We start from the raw sequence: 22,151 nt of genomic DNA on the forward strand, positions 1-22,151 counted from the left end.
GCATGTGTACAGGTAAAAAGAGGCAGTGGTAGAAGTAGTATCTGAAGTATCAGAGCTGCTGGAAGCCGAGTAGCTACTGTGCTGTAGATTTTCAAAACCTCACACTGAAGGAATTTGGTTTTTAATATCTGAAGTTATATCTGTTTGTTTGGTGTAAAACTTAAGTAAGGTACAGAGGCAGCTTTGAGAGGAAAACAGTCCCTGAAGTTAAACTGAGAGAGCCCATCTGAAACATGTGACCTAATGAAGAGCACAAAATTACTTTAGCATGCTGTGAGATTCTAGAAAACTCATTTGTGGATGGCTCTTTATACAGGCTGCTGTTAATAGGAAAGACCACACAAATGTCTCTTCATTGAATAGACAGCACAGTATAAAGAAGCTTAGCTATGGGAATACCTTGCTAACAGTCTTTCTCCTCTCTCTATAGAGGTAGAATCAGTGCTGAGTTTAAAGCTTTTATTAGTCTTCCATTTTGACATAATTTAATAGAAGGAACTTGTTACCTGCATTATTCCAAGATTATTCCATGCTGTAGAAGATATTCAGGAGTACCACTGTGACTGATGTATTTTATACAATTTTTCACACAGATGAGTTCAGGCCCATTGTATTACCAGAAATGATTTTTTGGGGGGGGGGATATTCCAAAAAGCTTACTAACTTTATCTTCCACTATACAGCTTGAGTTCTCCAGCAGCACTCCTCTACAGCTTTTTAGGATTATCTGCGTGCAGCACTGACCTGTGATACTGCAATTGGAATGCTGTTACCATCCCACCACAAGGCTAACATCCCAATACACTAAAGCAGGAGGCTTTGGCAACAGAGAAGTGCAATTACAGTTTGAGAATCAAGGACTTTATCCCACACAGCCACAGCTCTTTATTTCTGGTACAGGCATGTGCGTGATTTTTTTGTTACTACAGGTGATAGAGTAGCAGAAGTCTGTCCCATTGCTGCAGACTGGCTTTTGCTGCCGCGAAGACAATACCTCCCCTAACTGCTTGGCAAGACACCCTTACAGTGCAAACCTTAGTCCATCAGTGGGACCGAAGTAACTATTATAAAAGCAACAAAACAGCCTTTTTGGTCAGTAGATAAAGTTTAGACTTTAATACAAAGTAACAGCAGTGATGTTATAAACAGTGAATTTGTGCACAGGTAATTGACCACAAGGCAGTTCACTCATGACACACTTCACCGTTTGACTGTAATGCTGATATTGCTTTTATGGTGTTGAACATCAAGCACAAGTTCATCTCCCACCTGAACTGGGATGGGCTCATCAAGAACAACTGCAGCTTGTTTCCAGTGTGAGGATTCATCAGATGTGTTCAAGCTATGGTCTTCATCTAGGTGGATGTGATACCAGAAGGGAATTGCAGTGACTTGGCCAGACTTACAAATATTTACCTAAAAATATTTAAAATATTAATCAGTTACACTGTTTGCTTACTTCTTTGAAAAGGAGATAGTTCAAACAATTTCAACCCTTTTCAGAGATACCTGCAGACAAGTAAATTCTGTATTGGAATTCTCAGCCCAGGTGAACAATTAATGAGCAGCTCTGCAGTTAAACGTGCTTTGGGCTTCATGTACACACAACTCACCTTCACTTCTCTGCTGGGGCTGTTCAACAGAGGGTTCATGAGATCCAGCCTTAAAAGCTCTGCTGGCTTGCTCAAGGGTACACAGGGTAACGTAGAGAGATCCAAATACACACGAACAGGTACCTGAGATTATACACCATAACTTCAGGGATCAATAGCCATTAAAAAGTGAAGAGTTAAAAACTTAATCATCACACAAAAGTTGCCAGGAATTAATGTAATGCCTGTCAAAGACAGATAAAAATACAAAGTACAGCCTTCTAATTCCTTTTGAAATGGGACCATTGGGATAACAAGGTAATGATGGGAATAATAACAGCAAACTCACTCTTCTGTACAGTAACACTGCATTTGTCATCACTCGGACCAAACCCAAGCCAGTTCTAAAACAAATATCACCCATTTTAGTTTATCTCAAGGTTGCTGTCATAAACCTCTTGCTTAAGTCCGTATTTTCTTACAGCTTATCCCAGATCTAAGCATGTAGACAACCGCAGGCTTTGAAACTGTGCCTGGGAGACATCCACCAATTTCATACCTTGAACTGGTTGATAAAAGGGGCTATATTAAAGCCCAGAGTTGGTTCTGTTCCTTGGACAGCACTCTCCAGTAACAGAGACTCTGATTCTACAAGCATCCCATATACCAGCACATACTGTGGGAAAATCTTCCCTCCACTGTGGAGTAAACATCTGTAAAATGAGAGATTTCACCTGTAAAGCATATCAATCAACAGTAATGCAAGAACATTAACTGCACTTAAGAAAGGCACACTAGATCTTCTGAAGTCAACTGCTAAGCATTTGAGTTTGATTCCATTTGTCCGGACAGCTGGATCAGACAAAAAACCAGGAAACTTATCACACAATACTAACTTTATGGTACTACATAATCTCTTCTCAGTGACAGTATTGGATATGGTGATATTTCACAAGGAATACAGCAGGAATTATTTATACCAACAGCATTTTATACTTGAAGAACTGGCAGAAATGCTTAATAAAACTGTAAGTCAGGAAGTGTATGCTTTTGGGAGGCACTGGTTAAGGAGGCAGCATACCCACAGGGAAACAAAACCCTGTGGGAATTGAAGTGTTGAACAAAAACTGACAAGAAGACAGGGGATGATGGCAGTTTTTCCTGAAACAACACCTGACCCTTGCTTGGTCTTGCACTACAGAGCATCACACTGCTGACAGCAGCACCACCACAGCAGTTTTCATTCAGCACAGTATCAACCACCTCCAATTCAATACTGATGGGGCTAGGTTTCCTCTTGCTAGAGCAGGCCTCATCACAGGAATTGGGCAGCTATGCAGTGTGCTCTTCCATGTATTTTCATACCTACAAATTTCAGTCTTGTCATGTGACAAAAGTCAAGAGTAATATTTCCATTTGTTCTTGCAGCAAAATAATCTTTAAATTCATCTAAAGAGTTATTCAAAACTTAGAAAAGATAATATGAGCATATATTGTCTGGAATATTCTGCCCTCATTAAGCATGGAGATGAACAGAAGCTTCCCTAGCACCACAAAAGGGGATAAATCCATTTCATACTTTGTTACCCATTTTCCTTATTTTATTCCTCTTGCTCTGCCCTCCTTCCCACCCCTTCTGCCATAGGGAACAGCAGCTTTGTTGCTGCCTCCCTGGCTGTTCTAGCACCATGTGTTTGTCTTTTAACTGGTGCCAGTTTGTTCCAAGAACTCTTTGACACGTGCATGAATCCGGGCTTTTCTAACCTTGCATAAAAGCTGCCCTGGTTATCCTGGGAACTTCTGGCAGACCAAGCAGTGTGATCTTCCATTCCTATTCTTGCATAAAAAAGACAAAAAAAATCCATAGCAGAAATCTTGGCACTTTAAAAAAAAAAGTTACATGTACACAATGGTCATGCCAGAAACCCTCTGGGAGGTTCAATCCATTCAGGGAAGAAAAGCTTTTTCTGCTCTACAGAACCTACATGACAGTAATTTTGTACTTGAACAAATATTCTCAATATTTCTCACTTACTTAAGGATTCCTAGAAACGCTTCTGTCCATTTATACTGTACCTGGATATTGCAGCCTTTTCCATCACCTCCTGCTGGATTAAACCTGATGTCTCTATAACATCCAAGATAATAATACTCCACAATTTGTCTGATTTGGGTCTCTGTAGCACTACACTTTCTTCTTCTAAGTGGCTGAGCCAGAACTCCAGTGTTTCCTTAGGGAAATGGTTAGCTTCTGAAATGATGTTAAGTGCTGCCTGATGCTGTTCTTTCTCAACAGAACTGTAGGCTCTGACTGGTCCAAGTTTGCCAGCTATAATTGGCAGGATGGAGAAGCCTTCAGAGACATCTAAAATGTACAAAGGATCAGGAGCCATATCTAGAGAGCTCTTGTTCTGATTGTCTTGGAGGTTTATCCCACTACCATGTCCATCAACGTCCATGGCCTGCATGTCCTTACTTGGATTTAATGATGACAGCACTTTGCTCATGGCAGCTTTAAAGCATTCATGGTAGGCTACGTCATTCAGCAGGGCTATTTCTGTGGATTCCAACACACACGCTTGACTGCTGCCATCCTGTTTGCTGGTTGTCTGAAGTCCAGCCAGAGCATTACATAATTCAGCCTCATTGCCCAAACTCAGCATGTTGTCTCTGTCACTGAAATCCATCCCACACTCAGAAGTCAAAGAAGAAATCTTCTGGATCTTCAAGTAGCAATCTTGGCAGCAAACCTCCATCATCACAGTATCTCCAGTCTTCACAGAATAATCTTGGCAAAAGAACATTAAAAAAGTCAGGGCAGTTACTTTACATCAACATCACTGAAGCAGCCATACAGTGCTTAAAACAACCAACCAACCCAACACACCCACCCCATTATCTCATTTGTTCTCACCTATACCCACAAACTGAAATCTGCCATTGTGCATTAACACTTCCCTTAAACTGCCTCACAGTAGGCAAAGCCTGTTTATACACAAAATAAAGTAATATCTATTTGTAATAGGGTTAAGTGTTCTGCTGAACAACGAAACTGCTTTTGCTTTAAAATGCTTGATATTAAATATTTAACCATTTAATACCTTCTGTAGATAAAGGTAAATTTGCAGTTAGATGGAAAACAATAGCTACAGGTCAGAAAGGGTAATTGATTCAAAATAAATTTTACTGGAATGTGTATGGTGTGCAGCTCAAGATGGCTTTTGAATACTTTGTGTGTTCCAAGAAAGTAAATCCACTGATATAGACCAGAATTTCAAAACAAAAATGCTACAGTTTGACAAACATTTCTTTTAATGAGAACATAAACTGAAAGTCTCTTCCCTCCCCTATGCTTCCAGTTGAATGAGTCTGTGACACAGCTGTCCCTATTGCCTATGGATACTGAATTAGGAGGAGCTGTGGCCTGCCCCAAGGGTAGGCAGGCCTTACACAAAGATCTGGATAAACCAGAGAGCTGGGCAATGACCAACCCTATGAGATTTAACAAGGCCAAGTACCAGATCCTGCACGTGGAACAGGGTAATCTGGCTGTATGTACAGTTTGGGTTACAAGAGGCTGTAATCCACAGGACGTACCAAGGAGGCCCTGCACAGGATAAACTGCCTGTTCCCAGCAAGTTTCCTCACTGGGACTTGTAGATAGAGCATGTTCATCATCCAGCTGTAGTACAAACCACACCACAATAGCATCAAGTATTCCTCCTTGAGTGACTGGCAGGCTGAGCTTCCAGGGCTTTCTAGTTGCAAGGCTTTTCAGCTCCTGATGAAAGTGGAAAGAGGGGGAAAAAACTCTTAAGAGCTTATTTCCATAAATAAAAAATTGTTTTTATTAAACTAAATCATTCAAAATTGCTGCACCAATCCATGAAGGCACCCAACAGAAACCTGAAGCTAATGAGCTTCTACAATACCAATTATCATCACTAGTACTCACTAGCACAGGAACTGAATTCCCACATGAACAACCTGCACTCATCAGCCACAAAAGCAAACACCTACATCTAAGAACAGATATTTAAAACCACTGAAAACTGCAAGAAATACTTTAGACTGGCAAGGCTTGCCTTACAAGAAATAATAAAATCAGAGCCAATCTTCTGAGCTGGATTCAAGCCAATGCCTAGGCATATGTTTCACTTTGAACCTGTGCTCAATCAGTTCTAGACATACCGCATGCAAGCACTGACTTCACTCAAACAGAGATTTATTCAAAATCATTATAAAATAAATAAAGTCAAACACCTTTAAGGATGTTTCATCTGCCACCTGGGCTATAGGCCCTGTGTAAAAGGTCAGGCATGTACCACTTCACTACTGGGAAGAACTAAGTTCTCCCCAAAAGGCATCAATTATACATTTTCCAATATTCCTAAAAAGTTTTGAATATGTAACAGGAATTAAGTTGTCTTTCATGTCCAAAATATTTTTCTCAGGAATTACCTCCTGCAACCAACATTCACAAATATAAAAAAGGACCAGCCCTTATGTCTTAGTTCCCAGCATAAGCCAATTAACAGAAGGTCAAGCACAAGGGACCAAAGGGTCTCTTAGTCATAAAAATTCTGTTTAGTAACAGGTCTTGCTAAACATTTATCAACTTCCTGATCTGGTTATGTCAATGCTTGCCCTCTAAGTTTCGATCTTAAAATATACAGAGCAAAAGAGAAGTTGCATTCTAAGAACATGAGTAGCTCTCATATGCTGCCTTTTTTTGTTCCCCTCTTCACTCTCATTCTGTGTTCTCCAAGAGTTGGAGTTCTCCACCTCTTCTCACAACTGAGAGGTGGCAACAATGCACGTATTAAAATTAGTGGACACTAACAAAGTTCATAATAAGATCTCACTGCTCTTCAACAGAAGTGCTTTACTGTTATACCTCCTCTACCAAAGATGAAAAGAGTAATAAGTTGAAGCTTTGCTGGCATCAGGCCCCTTGAAGCAAGGCAGCAAGAGCATAACAACGCATCTGTTCCTTCGTTTCTGCAAAGTTATAGATGTTTAGAAGTGTATTTGACATGAAAAATAGTCTTCCTGATTACTCTTCAAGAGCAGCAGGCCCACAGTTGACCACCAAGTTCTAGTGACTGCATAACATCCCTATCACTTACAAACCCAACTGAAGGCAGTTATTTCAGCTTTACCTGCCCTCCACAGTAATGCTTAACCCATATTTATTCCTCTTTTAGCCATTTTATAAACCTTTTTTCTATCATTTATGATAACTGCAGATTTGAACAGCCCTAGCACATACGGATGGCAATGGATCAAGTAGTCTTGTTAAAGAGAGAGCACAGAAAACAAAGCAATGAGGCAGGAGTAGGCAGTAAAACCCCAAAATGATGCTATGCCACATATATCCTCTGAATGACTAAAGTATAACTTGCATTAATAGCAGTAAAAGGGGCTACAAACAGAAGGAAAAACTACAGAAAGAATGCAATTATTGAGTTTCCTACGTCTTGATCCTCAATTTCTCAATATTCCACACCGTAACTTCTTGTGAGAATTAGAGCCAATACCTGCAATTGTTGGCAAAAGCACAGTTCCTTTAGGGCTTGAAAGTGAGACTGAGCTTTAATTACTGGCAGCAGAGGTGAACACTCACTTCCCCTGCTAATGGCACTGATCTGCTGCCAGCAAACACGCACACAGGCAGTACCTGGCGAGGTGCAAGTTTCTGCAGCCTCTAATTACAGCCACACCTCATTCCCCTGCCTGGGAGGAACTGAGCTGCTGCTGCTAACAACAGCAGTAATAAAGTAATCAGCATAAAGCAGCTGGGAGTTTTTGTAATTTTTTTTTTTAATTTTGACTTATTATTTGTATTGATGTCTTAGAAGCCTCCTACAAATCAGTTTAAGAAACACTGTTGTACTGTATTTTAAGTCTAGTTCTCAGTTCTGTCAGTTTAAGTCTGAATAGTTAGTACAAGCAGAATAAATGCAACATCCTCCTCATTCTCTGAAATATGAGTTTAGAAAATGAGTCTTTGAAATTACCTTAGTGATTTCTTATCTGAATTTCAGTCTTTAGTAGGTAATTCTGCTATGTCTGTAAGTCTAGCAGGTTTGTTTTAATTTCCAATAGGAGCACAGACACTTTTTAATTTTCAGCTGAACTGACTGAACATTCAGGTGTTGCCATGATAAAACACAAAAAAAAGAAAACCAAACAAAAAACCCCAGGTTGACAGTAACCTACCAGTGATTGCCACATTTGCCCAGTGACAATGTAGCAGCAAATAGTAATCAAAGATTCTCAGCCACATCAGTGATTCAAATCAGTGGCATTTCTCCTTTTTTACTTAAGGTATCTTAACATTTCATGACAGGAACACTCCATTAGTCTAACTGAAACTTCAAAGGAGCAGTTCTGAAACACAGTTTAAAGAGTAACGTTGTTCTTTAGTCTTTAAAATTATCTTTACATGTTTGCCAGCAGGCAGATGCTTAAGAACAGACATCTCTCAGATAAGAGTAATAGTCTTTTATTGATGCCAGAAGCAGAAGCAACATTAGGTCAGAGAGATAGCTCCCAGTAGTATATTGAACAGCCTTGTCTTATTTCATTTTTAATCTCAGGACATCAGACAAGCCAACTAGGAAAAGCTATTGATTCAGAAACACTGCAATTCCTGACCAGACAGTAGCCAAGAATAATTTCATTTATATAGCAGAATCTATTTTAAGCTCTGACTCAATGCTGACTCCTCACCACAGGTCAGTGAGCAAGAAGCACACCAGAGATCGGATGTATCACCATTTTAGCATGCCCAGCTGGGGGTGCCTGAGGTCTTTGCCTTAAGTCCAGGCCTATTTAGCATAAACACACAACCATATTTTGTGTAAAATACTCAAAATAATGCTACTATATTTTAGAATGTCATGTTACAGAAACACCCTAAGATACAAAGGAGCTGTAGGGTGGAATCAAACTGGTTGAATAGGATAATTCTTTCATCTCTCTTTTACATTTAGCCATCAACACTTACAGACATTTTTATGCCAGATGTAAAATACATCATTTCTCTTGTCTTCAAGAGTTTCTTGAAGACTCTGACTTTAGAGGAATAAGCTAAGTCAGCTCCACAACTGCATAAATCATTTAAGATGGGTCTATTGCATTCTTCTTCCCTGTGCTGAGGCTGGCAGCTCTTCAACCTTATGGTGAAGCAGTTTATGAAATTTCCTAAACTACACCCAAAAACCAAAAAACCTCCACCTTCAAAAACTCAAATGAAAATGTCATCTGATGATCAAAGAACCAGACAAGCATCAAAACCAGGAGAGGAACTGAGTGCAGCCCTGCCAACTTTGCACTTGTGAACTGATCTGAAGTTGAACCTGAAAAGAAATAAAACATGGGATGTAAAAAAAAAATTATCTTTACCTGCACGTCATTGAAATCTACTGTCATTACTTGACAGGGCTGTGTCAGGGGTTTGTAACCTCCAGGAATACGACTGAGCTTCTCAGTGGTGTAAGGCTCAACAGTTTCCTCTGACCCAGCCAAAGCGTATGTTGGACTAAAGAACTGCACAGCATTTGACAAGCTCACACCAGCAACTTCCTGCATTCCCACTCTGGAGGGAAGGAAAAAAGAGAAGAAATGAAACTTCAAGTCATTTGATCAAAAACCTAAAGGCAATTCTCCCTAGGCTGGCTAAGCATTTTAAAATGTACAGAGTGTTAGACTAGAAAAACTAAAAAATACTAAAACAGTTCTGTGGGGGTTTTGCTGTATTCAGAGCAGCTCTAAAGCACAGAAAATGCACATCACTTTCTAGAATTGGAACTGAAAGCTGTCACCAGAAACTAAGAGAATGCCCAATGTGTCCTTTGTCAAAGGCCACAGACTTGTGGTCCCTTAAGTACAACTCACTGAGTCTTGACAGAGAACTAAAGAAAAATAAACCCTGTGATAATAAGAACAAATAAAGCTTTTCTTCTGCTGCATTAGACAGATAATGAAGGTGTTTCTTTCAGGTGAATGGAATAGTCAGAACAAAGATAGATATGCAATAGGAAAATGGATTTTGGGAGACTCTTTGAGGTAATCTTTAATTTTGCAGTACTTCCATGTATTTATCAAGCAAAATCCAGGCAGAATACAGCATTTTTCAAAGTTAAATAGCTACAAGGAAAGTGTCAGTCCTCATCGCTTGGTGGAAAATGTTTTTACAACTCAGAATACACATAACCTGTCTTGTAAGACAGAAGATCAACTGCATTTCTAAAAGTGACCTTATATAAAAAGTTTCAAAGACAACTGCTAAGTTGCTTTAAAACAATTACATACACTGTCCATCTCTTAGGTTTAAGGATGTAAGATATATTCTCATATATTCTCTGAGTCAGGAAGTTCCATGTCTTGCACAAGCTACACTTTACATTAATCTGAAAAAGCGTATTTGCCTGAGAAGCACTTGGTGCTCCCCGTTTCAGTGGCAGCTATCAAGCAAGTCTCAGTCTTCTAGTGAGATCTAACACTCAGAACTTCAAATAACAACTAGGTAAATTTCTATTTCTAGAACTATTTTCAGTTCTGAATCATTTTCTTAGGAGCCTCCACCCCCTGCAAGAGATCTCCCTACAACTAAGCATGGCTAGACAGGCTGTCTGATAATATTCTCATCATACATGGTCGCACTCTTGAAGCTAACAATGCAGAATTGACTAAGCTGCCCTCTGTCTTGTTCTTAGGTAAATATGTTTTAACGATTATGCAAAGCTAAAAGACATTGGACTCCATTTTGGAGCAGATTCCACAGCAACGGAAGCACAAAGTAGTAAGTACTTCACAATAAATACTACAAAATTCTGCAACATTATCAACAATTGCAGCCTTCTCACCTGCTCAGTGAAGTAACATATTTTAATTGTCACAGAATCACAGACTATTCTGAGTTGGAAGGGACCCACAAGGATCATCGAGTCCAACTCTTAAATTCAATGGCCCACATAGGGGATTGAACCCATGACCTTGGCATTCTTACAATCAAGGTTTAACCAACTGAGCTAATCTCAGGGTCTTATAAGGATGAGAATGTATTCCTCTACATTTGAAACTACATCTATGTATTATTTAAAAGAAATCTTACCACTAAAAGAGAACATCTGCTATACAATGCCTGTATTGTGAAAGAGATTCAGACATTGATTATTCAGATAAATTACCATGAACCCTCCTGGCTTCAATAGATAAGCAGAGAAGTTCAGTCACTTTATTGCCTTCCTTTCTGGGGTCTAATTGACTAAAAATAAAATGCTAAAACCCCCTGAAACCTGTAAAGAAATACAGTTCTTACAGTGACTTCAGGAGAAAATTAAAGCATGCCTTAAAAGTATTTTAAAAAATGACATAACATGACAGCAGAGTTAGACACTCTAGTCAATCTAGAGAACACAAGCAATTGGTAAAAGCAGCACCAGCTATAGCAAAGAAACATTACAACTGTCACTAAAACATCAAGTAATAAAGCTACAATAAAGGGTAAACAGACACAAAACCTTTTGTAAAGTTGGTTTAAGTGCACCAAAAAATAGCATTACAAGAAAACTGGTAAGATTTATCTAGACATTCAGTATATCCTAGGGGAAAAAATCCCAAAACAGTCAGAGAACAAGAAATGCAGCATAACTTAAAACTTCTAAAATAATGGGACAGAATACAAAGTAGAAGATCACATCAAGCAGAGATATCTGTGATATGAAAGATTATCACCAACTGGACTGAAAAGAGATTCCCTCTCTCAGCAAGATGAATCAGTGTGTTTGATGATAGATTCAACACACTTTTAAATGTACTTCAAAGAAAAAACCTCAAGTATTGATACAATTCTGGGCTCTACATCTACTTCTAAGCACTTGGGAAAAAAAAGCATGAGGAAAATCTTAAAGTTATATTCATTGTACAAGATACAAACTGTGCTATATGAAATTAAAAGCACAAGGGAAGAGATACTTTCACACTGCTATTTCATTATGCTCATTAAAAAACATCCAAACCCTAAAGTTTTACTGTATACCATGAAAACACTTCAGGAAATGTGAAGATGCATATCAGAATAATTCAAAGAGATCTGGACAGTTTAAATCTGAGAAAAGGCAAAAAGTGTTTTACATAAAACTTAACAGCATTTGTTAAAACATACTTCAGTATTCTTACTATAGCATTAAGGGATCTCAGACTACAGAGGAAGGAAATTTTCAAGTGACATGTTTCTTCTTTCAGCAGCATATAATTAATTTGTGGCAATCACCTCAATTCAGCTACTCACCTGACCTTAAGCTGTTACAATGGAATGTCTCCAACAATCCAAAGCTAACAGGACATTAACTTCCATTCTGTGTAAATTTTGTAAGGAACAGTCAATGCACTGTTTCAAGGCAAAACCTCTTCTAATTGATGAATAATTAACTTCTAAAAGAAATTATTCTGTGTCCATCTACCATGGGAACTTCTGTCTTTTTCTGGCCACTGTCCAGGTCTACAACTGATGTAGCCTGGCCACTTTTCATCCAGTGCTCTGAAGCTTCTTTAGAAGTTAGTGTTTTCTTTAATCTACAAGAAAATTAATCCTAAACAAAATACATCAAGTCCAAACCTCTCAGACAGAGACTGTCTTCATACAGTGATACTGTTCTAAAAGATGAGAATAAAAATAAATATGAAATTAATGAACTGAATATGAAATAAACGTGAAATACAAAAGAGGTCTGAAAGCTGGTCTCAGCAAAGAAACCTCACTCTACGCCAGTTCAGAACTAGGCAAAGGACATATTCAGACAGGTAATGCCAGCTGGAGTTATCAACACTCAGGCTTCACACAATCCTGTACTCATCTTCTAGAAGGGTTAGATCCAGCAGTGAGGTATGAAGCAGATTATAAAGAGGGTAAAATGAGGATAAAGGCCAAGTGTTAATCCAAGAATCGACAATAAAGATATTGAGGCATAATTTTACTATTAAGGAATAAAATTTCTTTCATATGTGTTAGAGGCATATATTTCAATATAACTGTAAATCAAGAGTTTCCAATTAAGTGATCCAGAAAATCTGAACCTCAAAGGGGTAGGGTGGTGCAAAAAAAAAAAAAAAGCCTGGAAAAGGGGTTGGAGTGGGAAGGATTAGAGCAGAAATCTGTTTGGTTAAACTTTCAAAGCCACTCAAAAAATAAAGGGACCAGTAAAATAAACACAACTGGTATCTCTTTCCAAACGAAAATATGAGTTCAAACTGTGGTACAGTTTAAACATACCTGTGATGTCTACGTATCTCTTTGCATTCCACTGCCATCCCAAATATTGTAGCACTTGCAGGAATAACTCTGCCATAGTCTCCAGCACTGGTGTCTTGGTTTTTAGGCTGTGAGAAGATGAACAACAACATGCAATGAGACAGTGACCTATTTCTACCATTGCTAAAAAGCCTGGGGGTTACATATTAATGAGACGTTCAAGTTACAGTCAAAAATTCTTAGTGGCTAATAAAGATTCTGGTCTTTCACATTTTGTTGACTATTAAAGATGTTTCTTAATAATTAAAGATGTCCAGCCTTCAGCTTTACTTTTCAGTTTACTACTTTGCTGGTGTAACTCTAACAGTGTTTTTTAATTTGTACTCTGTTAGAGCATATTGACACATTTGAATACTTTTCCTTTAGGCATCATTCCTATCCCTAACACTAGAGGTCATCAGTTTCAGTTCAATACAATACATTTCAGACAGCCAAAATGTTCTAAAATTAGTTGGAATCAGAGCAATAACAAAATGAAGAGAAGTGCTTCTATTTCATAAGATGTAACAGAGATTAATCCACAAGACTCTTTATCATGTTACTTTGCTTAATGTATGGTAGCTAAAAATGCAAAATACATAAAGTCAAACCCAAACCCCAGTGGAATTGTTCAGTCTTCCAAAAAGGTTCAAGTCAGCAAAAAAGAATATAAGCCTGTGGCATAATTACCAAATTACAATTCAGTGTTCCTTAGTGTCACAATGAGAAATAATTCTACCATAACTGAGCATTTTCTGTTTAGACTGATGGATGTGACTTTCTGCTACTAGTTGATATCTCAAAATGACCATGTTGTAATCAAACTTGCAGGAAAATAGTGCCTTTAAACCTTTGTACCTAACACCCTTTGGTGTTACTTACAAACATGGGGGACAAAAAAGATTAAACCAAAATGAATCCACAGTGTTCAAGAGAGAACCACCTCTGTATAATGGAAGGTTACATCGGGGAAACACCCACTTGCAAGCACCTGTTTACTTAAAGCATGAGATCACAGAAGTACAATTTATGCTGCTACCTCACTGCCATCCACCAAACTCAAATCCATGGAATAAACTCAGATCACTCATTTTTAGCCTACCAAAAGGAATGAAATACCTACAAGAGAAAAGCTTCTCATTCATTAGGTCTGCAATGTGAGCACATGTGCTCACACACACAGACACGTGCTACTATGTGTGTGTGTGTACATAAAAACCCACATCACTTACCTTTGGTTGTAAAAGCAGATGTTCCCAAGCATGTATCAAGCTCTCCACAATTCCTTCTCCAAATAAACCAGCATCAACTGTTTCTGTGACAACCAAGGAAACTCTGCAGAAGAAAACAAACACTATGAAATATAACATATCACAGACATTCTTGTTAACAATTATTCTTTAAAAAAAAACAAACCAAAAAGCACATACCAATGTGAGCTCAGAGAAAAACCTTTACCAGTGTTCTGAAGTTTCAATACAGACTGGCAATTTAATTCTTTCCAAAAATTACATGTTTTGAATTGTTGTTAGAAGTTATTCAAGATGCAGATAAAAGAGAACAAATACTGAGCAAGAATTTACCATAAAGCCTCTTGTTCAGCATTTATAAATAAATTGTGTGGGAAGAATCTAGCCCAAACAGGAAGATGTCTCAGCCTGGGCACACAGCCAGTGATACTGCAGAATATTTATTTTGTGCAAGAGTATGCATCAACATGTGTATAAAAAGGAATTAAAACCCCCAAAGCTATAATCAAAGCACAATAAAATTACTACACAGACTAAAACCCACAAAATCCTAAATCCTCTGGAATTAAACCAAGAAAACACACAACATGATAGGAAAAGACATTTCCAGAACAGTAGTAATTTACTTCTGACAGGTGACATCTAGTAACTCTTTATATACATTAAAAGGACATATATGTTACTGTAGCTCAGCTGACAGTTATACAAGGCTTGACTGGCCTAAACCATGTGGCTAAACCACAGAAGCTTCATCATTTCCAATCATGAGCCTGTACCATCACCAGACACTTTATTAAATGTTTGTATCTCCACCTATTCAGAGGCTGCAGAAGTGAGCCATAAGTTGTTAAGTATCACACTGTGTTAAAATTACTTTTACGACTCAGTAATCTAATTTCTCTTTTCCTGTTGCTGCAATATAATTACATATGCCCCAAAGCTCCTACCATTAAACTCCTTAATTTATGACATTGTTGATCTACCACAAAGATTAGTATGATCTGAAGAACACGTAATTTCTGCACTGCTCTATAAAAACCTGCAAGATGTAGAGTTAAGCACAGCAGTGTTATTTCCTGTTTAGGTCACAAACCATTTCCTATTTTCTTCAAAGGAAGAGCAAACTCAAAATACTATCACAAGAGAAAGGAACAACGTACCTTTCAGGGATGTGCTTTGGAATTTCTATATCAAGAGACTTCAAATGCAGAAGTTTGATCTCTCTTTCCATATTATTTGCTGCCACCACATCACGGGCAAGTTCGTACATGGTTTTTGATAATTCACAGGCATAGACACAAGATGCTCCTGCCTTTTTTGCAAACATACTGTAAAACAAGAATCAGAGTTTTTTCCCTCCTCCACATTTGCTTTGGTTTTTTGGTCAGTTCAAGTCCATTATCATCATTAAGTGAACTACTATCTCTTATATGAACACTGATATCACACAAGTTGATACCCTCTTAATATGTTATCAATAAAGAAAACCACCACAGTTTTCATAACAATACTCCCCCAGCTATGCTAAATCCACTCTTTAGACTCAATACTTAAAGACAAGGCAAATGGCATTACAACTCCAAAACAAACACGTGTAATTTATACAGCAGTTATTGGCACAAAAAGCATCTGCAACAAAGGTTCCAAAAAACCCAACTAAAAATACTAATAAACATTAACCTCCAGACTGATTTCTGAAAACTTTGGTGTGTTTCTTTAGTCTTGTCTCCATAAAGGCATGAAACTAATTCTTTTTTCCACTAGTAACCAAATCTTCTTAGAAAACAAGTATGTTTCTTTTAAGTTCATGTTAAAAACATGTACTTGTGACCTACCTCAAAATTCCTGTTCCTGTGCCAATATCAAGGACAGACTTGCACCCTGAGTGGACGGCGTTCTCAATGGCCTTCAGGTAGGTCAGGTTCCTCTTGGCATCATTGAGCATGATGAAGTGCCAGCGTTCCACCAGCCAGTTTGCAACGCGGTAAAAGTTCTCCTTTGCATCAGCAAAGTCTGGGTTGAGCTTCACTGCCTTATGGAAATATCCAGCTGCTTCATCTCTAAAGCCCATTCTAAGAGCAAAAATGACAAAAACATGCATTAGCTGTAAGTATCTGTGGGTCTCTGGAAGTATTTTGCATTAGTTAGCAAGATTATCTTTACAAATAGTAGCACAGCCTTAGGAAAAAGAAGCATTTACAGCTTTACATCCAATCACTATAAAATGCAAAGGCAGTCCAAAAATACCACTGTGTGCACAAACCTTCATCCACTACTGCATCCTTTGACAAAGTAAAACGGGTTTCGAAATAACCTGTTCAAAAAATATGACAGCAGCAATTCTGCAATCCAGTCTTACAGATGCTCAAGTCAATACAATGGTGTAAACCCCAAAACTGCTTTACCATATTTAACTGGAACATACTGGAAAACTACCAAATTTTGAGTTGCCAGCTCTTGCATTAAGTGCCAATTTAAAAAAAAAAGAAACCAAATCATGAATTTGAAGCAAGTTTTTATGATACTCATAGCATATTCTTAAATCAGACAAACTCTGAAAAAAGCCCCAAACCCATCAAATATACATATACTTTTTAATACAATACTAGGAAAGGTGTTCCTTTAAAACAAACAAAGTAATCAAAAAAGCAAACCTAATTAACACTATCTGGATTACAACCTATGATTTCAGTCTTAGAAGACCTGAGCAACAGCAAAGCACTCCGTTTTGCACTGTTTGGAGTGAGCAGGAAAAGAATGTTTTACACTAATAAACAACAGACTAAGCTCAAACCATGTAAGAACCTACAGCACAGTATACATGACCAGCTTCTTCACTTCAAAAGTATGTTACATGTGACCTCAAAGACCAGAATTAAGAGAGTATTCAAAAAGTATTAATTCTCATAAGATCTAACAGGCGAGGAAGAACTTAAAAAATTGTAGGTTAACCACTGTTGTTGTGACTCTGAATAATTTTGGTCTCTTTATTGTTTAGTAATTCCTTAATAATTGTTAGAAAACATTTGAAGGCAGCATTTTTAAGTTTTAACTTTAGTAAAAGTACTTCTATTTTTTTTTACTTTTGCTGTGACTGTCTTTTTTAGCATTGGCTACTCTATTTAAGCTGACAAACAGATTTAAAGTCCAACAGTCCCCACCACACAGCATTAACCATGTGCTTGCATTTACAGTGTGAACATTACAAAAACTGAAAATACATTACTACAAACCTGAAGAGATGTTCTCCCATACTATTACATATCACTTCATCATTCGGATACAGTTCAAGTGCTTGTTCATAACAGTTAAACAGATCTTGAATCCGTGCCAGAGAATCTAGTTCTTCTGCCCATTTGAAGAGAGTAAACTGGAATGTTTCCTGGAAAATAAATCATATACCATTGAGTTGCTGAGAGCTACCAGAAGTAGGGAATCAAGTTCTGAAAACATTTAGAGGTATCCTGGCATGCACCTGAACACTCCCCTTTCCCTAAGCAGCAGCATACAACTGTTAGATATCATAAAATAGCAGTTGGCTCACTTGGAAGAAGAAGAAATAAGCTCTCAGATATCCAAGGAGGATGTAGGGGATCGTCACCCAGCAGTGTTTACTAAGAGCCTGTGTATATATTAATGCCTGCTCCAGTACTAACAAGGCCCTATTTTCATTAAACTTGATTCACACACAGACTAAAGGAAAATTTTATGAATTCCCTTCATATAAACATACAGAGCTTATTAAACAAGGCATTGGCCATCTCCATTATTACTGAGATTTTTCTAATTCTGTCTTCAAAATGAAAGCAGAAATCAGTTACATACAACAAATCACAACTACAAAACATGTCACAAAGACCTCATGGGAATACAATACATAAATTTGTTTCAAGTAATATGAAGAGCACTTACTTTGACACTAGTTTTTAACTCAGGGGCCAGATTTAATACCAGGAGATAGTGAGCATATGCAGTTCCAAAATCCTGCTCCTCCAGGCAATGCTCAGCACTCTGCAAAGACCTGGAAACCAGCTCCCTCCTGCCAGCTTCCCGACCACCTCTGGGAAACCTGGCATTGGAGTTTGGCATTCTGAAGAATGTAAATACTCACTTTTCCTACAAAAAAAAAGCAAGCAAAGAGAAAGTCATACATACAGCATACTGTAGGCCAAAAAGCTTGCACACAAAGATAAGGGATCAAAAAACATTTTAATTTTCACTGGAGTTAGTAAAGACATTTCTCTAAATCCTAAACATTCAAAACCATGCTCATCTTTATGCCACTGATAATTCCACCAGCTCTGAGCGTTGACCATTCAAAAGTCAAGAATGCATCATGTCTGTGTAAGACCAGGTCCTGGAAATACATTACACTTCTCACTTTGTAGAATTTATTTTTGTAATAGACATTTTATCATGTCTCTGACCAACAGTTTTTGCACCCTGGAAGGTCATGCACTCATAAATTTCACAATCGGCCAGAAAACCTGCACGTTACATTTTACTTCTTTATCTTCACAAAGCAAAGCGAGCTAATGAGCTTGCAGTTTATTCTACAGAAAGCAACGTGACTAATTTTCCACTTAAAGAATGTGGAAGTTACCAAACCAATATAACCAATATGCACATTCTGTATGTATGTATGGCCAGACTTTACGAACAAAGATTTGGGAAGGACTCTCACCCCCCACACACATGCACAGTGGATGTTTTAGGTGAGGCTCAGCGTGCACAGAACTGGCCCCACCGTTTAAGTCCTGAGGTCCATCTGCCACGGCCGAGCGAGCTTGGACAGTGACAGGGAAGTCCTCGTGACTGTCACAGCACCCGGTACTAACCGGGGCTGACCCTCCTGAGCATCCGAGATCTGACGGGATGGGATGGCAGGGAGGCACTGAACTGCCAGGGGATGGTCCCCACTGAAACTCGAACTCGGGACCTTGGGATTAGAGTCCGGAGTGCTCTCCTTTACACCACGGGACCGCCCCACATTTTTATACCTGCCTTGGTTACCGCTCTAACTTTTAAAGCTCCTTACGTGAGAAGGGCTGACACCGCCTCCGGTATTTCCAGATGTGTCCCAAAGCTGAAGAACACGAAGTTTACGCGGAGAGGGACTGCAAGAAACACACTACCATCACAACAAGGCGCTTTGTTGGTTAATTTTCCCCTAAAACACCACCCAGCCCCGGCACAGGGACATGCGAAGCCAGGGAGGGCCGTGCGACCCCGCGGGATGCCGGGGCAGGTGCTGCCCCACGGCCCTGACGGCCCCGGGGAGCTGCAGGGGACACGGGGAGTTTCCCGTGCCGGTGGGTCCTGCATCCATCACCTGCTCCAGGTCCATCCCTGCCCTGCTGGAAGCGGAGCCGCACGCCCAGCGCGCCGCCATCACAGAGCCGGGGCAGTCAATGCGCAGGCGCCGGGCGGGGCGGGGCGCGGGCCAGCTCCATGGAATAAAGGTGTTTTCATTATCCGCGTTCTTTCTCCGCCCGCATCCAGCCTTTTAAACGCTGGTAATTCAGCTCGTGTAAACACAGGTCTGTAAAAGCGATGCACGGCGATGCTTCCAGTCCAGTCCCGTGCTGTTCCGTGCCGTGCGGATGTACTCCAGCAGCATGAGGGACGCGCCACCTTAAATGCCGGCCAGAGGCGGTGCGGGCGTCTCCCCGCGCAGACACCGCAGGTACGGCGATCCCGGTTATTCACCGTAATGCGCCTCTCGCCATGTCCGGGGAGCGACACCTGGGGACAACACCCACCCTGCCGGGTTTTAAGCCACGAACAAGGCCTTGCTGTCTTGGCCCTTGGGCTAACAACCCGGCTCTGTAGCAACACACTGCGAGGAGCCAAGTGCGAGGCTTTGCTGGGCGTCCCCAGGGCCTGATCCCGCTCCCTCCCACTGCCCTTCCCTTGCGGAGCCCGGCGGGCTGTCTGCTCCGGGAAACAGCAACATACAGGGCCCTGCAGTGCTCATCCTTTCTGAAAAAGGCAGAGTTCAGTGGGTCATGGCCTACTTTTGGGACAAGAACAGGCCATGGCATTGTTCACTAATTAGGATATGTTTGGAAGCGGCTCATCGTTGCTTTGCTGCTCTAAAGCAGGAATGCAGCTTGTCCAGGCTTTGACAGCTGTGGATATTTATTGTGTGCACGTTCCCTTTTGAGAAACAATGAGTATCCTTTAAAAATGTTAGGACAACGTTTTGAACAAGTTGAAAATAGCCCACCTGGAGCAGGAACAAGAATCTAGATGAAACACAGAAGCAGCTAAACTATAATCCATGGCAAATTTAATTATTGCTCTATAGTATTATAAAAGGGTCCAAGTCTACAAACATTTTGAAAGAAGTGACCCAAAGGCAAAAACTAAGAACAATGAACGTGAATGACACTAAAATCAACTTCTGATAGAGGGAAGTCATGTTATAAAAAACCTACAATAACTAGTAAAGCACTTGGGGTGGATGAATTCCATGAGGATGTGCAAATTATAAAAAGTATCAAATACCTTATAGAGAGAGCATTGAGCTCTAAAGGAGGACATAATATCTTATTAAATCAACTAGTACCAACAAGCCTTCCTCCAGTGTTGACAAAAAACCTCCAAACCAATGAGCTTTAAATTAGTTACATATAAGGAACAACCTTCTCTGATTTTAGCTTAATTTTGCTTTCCAGCTACAGGATGATAGTATAGGGAAAACAAAATATTATAATCTGTGGGATATGGGGAGGGGAGAGAAAGAGTTAAGAAACAGTTCAGGGAAAAAATGGCCACAGAATACAATGTTTGTAACACTGAAAAAGCATCCAGCTGCATTCTAAAATAATTTGTTGGGTAAAGATTGTCCTGTAAGGAAATGACAGAAAGGAACGTCCACCTTACCAGATATATACATGACTGCCATAATAATAATGAAATTGGTTGACAGGAGAATAAATAATGTTGGTCTGCATTGTGGGTGGTCAGAGATCAGTCAGTTTCTATTTGCCCTCCTTATGGATGAGAGGAGAGGGAACATGCAGCCTAGTGGTACCTCACATGTGCATCAGACCCTTAACATCTTGCAAGTCAACAATGATGCCACAGTCATGAGCAAGATGGGAGTTATAAGGAAACTCTATAAACCTTCTATTAAAACCATGACAGGACTAACAGAGGTAAAAGTGCTTAGACAAGACAAGAAACTATAATTCCTTGGAAGGATGCTATTGCTGTTGATGTTTTCAACAATACAACTGCATGTTGAAAGTGCTGGGGGCCGATATCACTGCTCTCTAATATCAGTAAAACTGAATGCTAAATTCCCTAATTTCTAACTCATCTCTCCATAACACACAGCCTGGAGACACAATCAGCCACAGATCAGAATATCTTTCATGAAAATAAGAATGATAATCAGACAAGAACTTAATGAAGGTAAGATGGAACAAAACGTGATATGCTGGTGTACGCCTATTGTATAAAATGATTTGAAGAGGGGATTTCCTGTAACCATGCTTGCAATGAATGCCAAGGGAAAACAGACAAAGCAAAGAAAAATAGCTATTTATGGACAGGATATTGCTAGAGGTTGACATAGTCAATCTATGGTATAGTCTCTTAAAAGAAGCTACAAGAAGGCTGTAAAATTTAATGACCCTCAGCAGGGAATGGCAGAAGAGAGGAGATTTTTCTAAACTCCTGATATAAAGACACTTCAAGCCTTTATTAGTGAGAAAAGAGCAACTCCTTTTATTGCTCATTAGATAGCTAATTGTCCATAAATTAATAAGTTATTATTCCTCCTTTCATTTTTTTTTAAATCACAATTCTGCAGTTTCAGAGTCCAACTGGTAGGTCAGGTTTAGGAAATGATATATTTAATAATTTTGGTGGTAGGAATCCAGGATATTGCCTGGATACCAACACTAGATAAACAGTGTAGAATATCAGTGTAATAATGAGTTTGGTTCCTTGGTTTATTATGTAAGAACAAGTTAACTCTCTTTATTCCAAGAAAAAATA

General features: G+C 39.3%; 1 protein-coding gene across 1 annotated transcript; it reads right to left on the reverse strand.

Annotated features, from left to right (window-relative positions):
• Nucleotides 1–643: 643 nt before the first annotated feature.
• Nucleotides 644–19,547, reverse strand: PRMT9 (protein arginine methyltransferase 9). The gene is made up of 14 exons (XM_071555636.1): nt 19,474–19,547; nt 19,180–19,258; nt 18,054–18,257; nt 17,375–17,523; nt 15,977–16,213; nt 15,302–15,469; nt 14,124–14,226; nt 12,874–12,980; nt 9,003–9,195; nt 5,190–5,373; nt 3,669–4,380; nt 2,152–2,305; nt 1,614–1,736; nt 644–1,416 (listed from the first exon to the last, which is right to left on the reverse strand). Exons 3-14 carry the CDS (start codon nt 18,228–18,230, stop codon nt 1,201–1,203), a joined length of 2,523 nt encoding a protein of 840 aa, XP_071411737.1. The 5' UTR covers nt 18,231–18,257; nt 19,180–19,258; nt 19,474–19,547; the 3' UTR covers nt 644–1,200.
• Between the last annotated feature and the right edge of the window lie 2,604 nt (nt 19,548–22,151).

The sequence above is a fragment of the Pithys albifrons genome, chromosome 5 (genome assembly GCF_047495875.1).
Source record: "Pithys albifrons albifrons isolate INPA30051 chromosome 5, PitAlb_v1, whole genome shotgun sequence".
In the NCBI taxonomy this organism is placed as follows: Eukaryota; Metazoa; Chordata; class Aves; order Passeriformes; family Thamnophilidae; genus Pithys; species Pithys albifrons.

Bases quoted from the DNA above. Each gene is read 5' to 3' on its own strand.
- PRMT9 (XM_071555636.1), bottom strand. From the start codon at position 18,230: ATGCCAAACTCCAATGCCAGGTTTCCCAGAGGTGGTCGGGAAGCTGGC. The intron at 5,374-9,002 runs GTAAAGATAATT...CACTTTCATCAG, and splicing joins TAGATTTCAATGACGTGCAG to GAGCTGAAAAGCCTTGCAAC. The intron at 4,381-5,189 runs GTACGTCCTGTG...TCTTTTGCCAAG, and splicing joins TCCTGTGCAGGGCCTCCTTG to ATTATTCTGTGAAGACTGGA.